Source organism: Nestor notabilis, unplaced genomic scaffold (assembly GCF_000696875.1).
Source record: "Nestor notabilis isolate BGI_N333 unplaced genomic scaffold, ASM69687v1 scaffold19098, whole genome shotgun sequence".
In the NCBI taxonomy this organism is placed as follows: domain Eukaryota; kingdom Metazoa; phylum Chordata; class Aves; order Psittaciformes; family Psittacidae; genus Nestor; species Nestor notabilis.
Window position 1 is genome coordinate 7385 of NW_009941692.1, and position 419 is coordinate 7803.

Here is a 419-nt window from a genome sequence, read left to right on the forward strand (position 1 = left end):
GGCAGGACCTGCTGACGCCCTGGGGTCCCCACGGGTCCTGCCTGGCTCTGGCTTCACCCCGGAGCTGAGCATCTCCACTTGCTGCTGTGCAAGCCTGCGGTGCCCACATCCTCTGCGCGGAGTTACCCAGGGCTGGGATGGACACAGGAGGTGTCCATGGCCAGGGGCCTTCTGCAGTGCTGCAGGAGGAGCTGTGCCTGCCTTGTCCTGCTTTGTTCTGCCTTGTCCTGCAGGAGGAGACATCCCACTGACCCCGCGCCGTGGACATCACCTCTCGGTGCCCGGCTCCTTCCTCACCATCACCTTGTGCTTTGCTTGCAGGAGCCTGATGCCGCGAACGCTGGACAGCCAGATCACGGTGGAGAAGACCCCCAGCTACTTCGTCACCAAGGAGGCACCACGGCGACTCTTCAACATGT

The 419-nt window shown here is 63.5% G+C and overlaps 1 protein-coding gene across 1 annotated transcript in view; it reads left to right on the top strand.

Annotated features, from left to right (window-relative positions):
• Positions 1-233: 233 nt before the first annotated feature.
• Positions 234-419, top strand: part of LOC104410764 (heparan sulfate glucosamine 3-O-sulfotransferase 2-like) — a gene marked incomplete at both ends in the record, with an annotated part of 669 nt that continues 483 nt past the window's right edge. The window contains one exon of the mRNA XM_010021022.1: positions 234-417. Coding sequence (XP_010019324.1) covers positions 234-417 — 184 coding nt within the window. The remainder of the gene's footprint in view (positions 418-419) is intronic.